We start from the raw sequence: 1310 nt of genomic DNA on the forward strand, positions 1-1310 counted from the left end.
ACCACCGCTAAGCTAAAGGCGGCTAATGTTGGGCTATAAAATAACTACAGCACGGTCACATGACTTCACGTCACCACCGCTAAGCTAAAGGTGGCTAACGTTGGGAGGGATGACGTTTAGTTTTCTCGTTTAGACACCTGTAAGTAACCGCCTTTTTTTATACCAGTAGGGTGTTATCTGAGGTATTTTATGTGGTAGAACAAAACGTGAACATTTGATAAGCTTGTCTTCGAGAGGAGGAACAGTAATTGGTTAGTTGCCTCATTAAAGACGTATTGCTGCACTGCTCTAGCCCGTAAATGAATTCAGGAAAAAGTGAAACAGTGAAACCGTACTGGGTGTTGTCGCTGACGTCTTTTTCGAGGTAGATAATCTCGGTCAGAGCCAGGTTCATCAGGCTCTCTTCGTTCAGTAGGTCTCCGATCATCCTAATCGCCTCCGGACTCAAGTCACCTTCTGCATTCAGATACTCCTGGGAAACAGATGTTTTCTACATTATAGTCATTATCTTTAAATATTCTGTCTTTCATCAAAACAAAAAGTGTTCTACCCTTGCATTGGAAGTACATCAAATAAATTACGAATTAAAATTACATTTACCTCCAAAGAGTAGTGGTCGTACTTCTGTAGCGCAGCTATGCAGCCATGTGCCTTCACTTCATCATTCACCTAGAGAGATATCTCAGCTGTTATTTGTTATTTATCTGCATATTGTGGGTGAGGACAAATACCAAGCAATAATAGATTTAAAAAATCATAGAAAATCTGTGTAGCAATTATTCAATATTGAATATTCTCTTTTGTGATATTGGGTAAATTCATTTGCCATTGTTGTTATTATTATTATCATTATTTTTTATTTTTTTACTTTTATATATTATCTTATTACAATTATTACTAGTATTATTATTCCATTGTATTGTATTTATGTGCAATGTACCTTCTGCAGAGCCGTCTGCAGCAGCTTGTCTGCAGACTTCCCCCTCTCGCCTTCCGACACGTTATACTTCAAGATGTTTGGATCAGCCTTCACAGCGGATGTCCTCTTCTTCTTCAGCCCGTTCACCAGGAAGAAAGTGTTCTCGTTCACCAGGACGAATGGATTCAACTTCACCCCCAGTTCTTTAATAAACCACCGGAGGATGCTGCCAACAGATGCATTTACTTAAAGGTCTCATATCATGCAAAATGCAATTTTTGATGTATTTTCTACATGTGTCCCCGGTGTGTCCCCGGTGTGTCAGGAGACTCACAAAGTGTCAGAGAATCAAACCCTCTCTCTTCTCCTCCGTACCCACATCTCTAAAAAC

At 39.8% G+C, this 1310-nt stretch overlaps 1 protein-coding gene across 1 annotated transcript; it reads right to left on the minus strand.

Annotated features, from left to right (window-relative positions):
• Positions 1-335: 335 nt before the first annotated feature.
• Positions 336-1164, minus strand: LOC104941664 (L-amino-acid oxidase-like; the record flags this gene model as incomplete). The annotated part of the gene is made up of 3 exons (XM_010766794.1): positions 336-472; positions 601-669; positions 941-1164. Coding segments are annotated over 3 exons (430 nt in total), but the record flags the coding sequence as incomplete, so codon positions are not given.
• Between the last annotated feature and the right edge of the window lie 146 nt (positions 1165-1310).

The sequence above is a fragment of the Notothenia coriiceps genome, unplaced genomic scaffold (genome assembly GCF_000735185.1).
Source record: "Notothenia coriiceps isolate Sejong01 unplaced genomic scaffold, NC01 NC01_scaffold00003684, whole genome shotgun sequence".
NCBI lineage: Eukaryota > Metazoa > Chordata > Actinopteri > Perciformes > Nototheniidae > Notothenia > Notothenia coriiceps.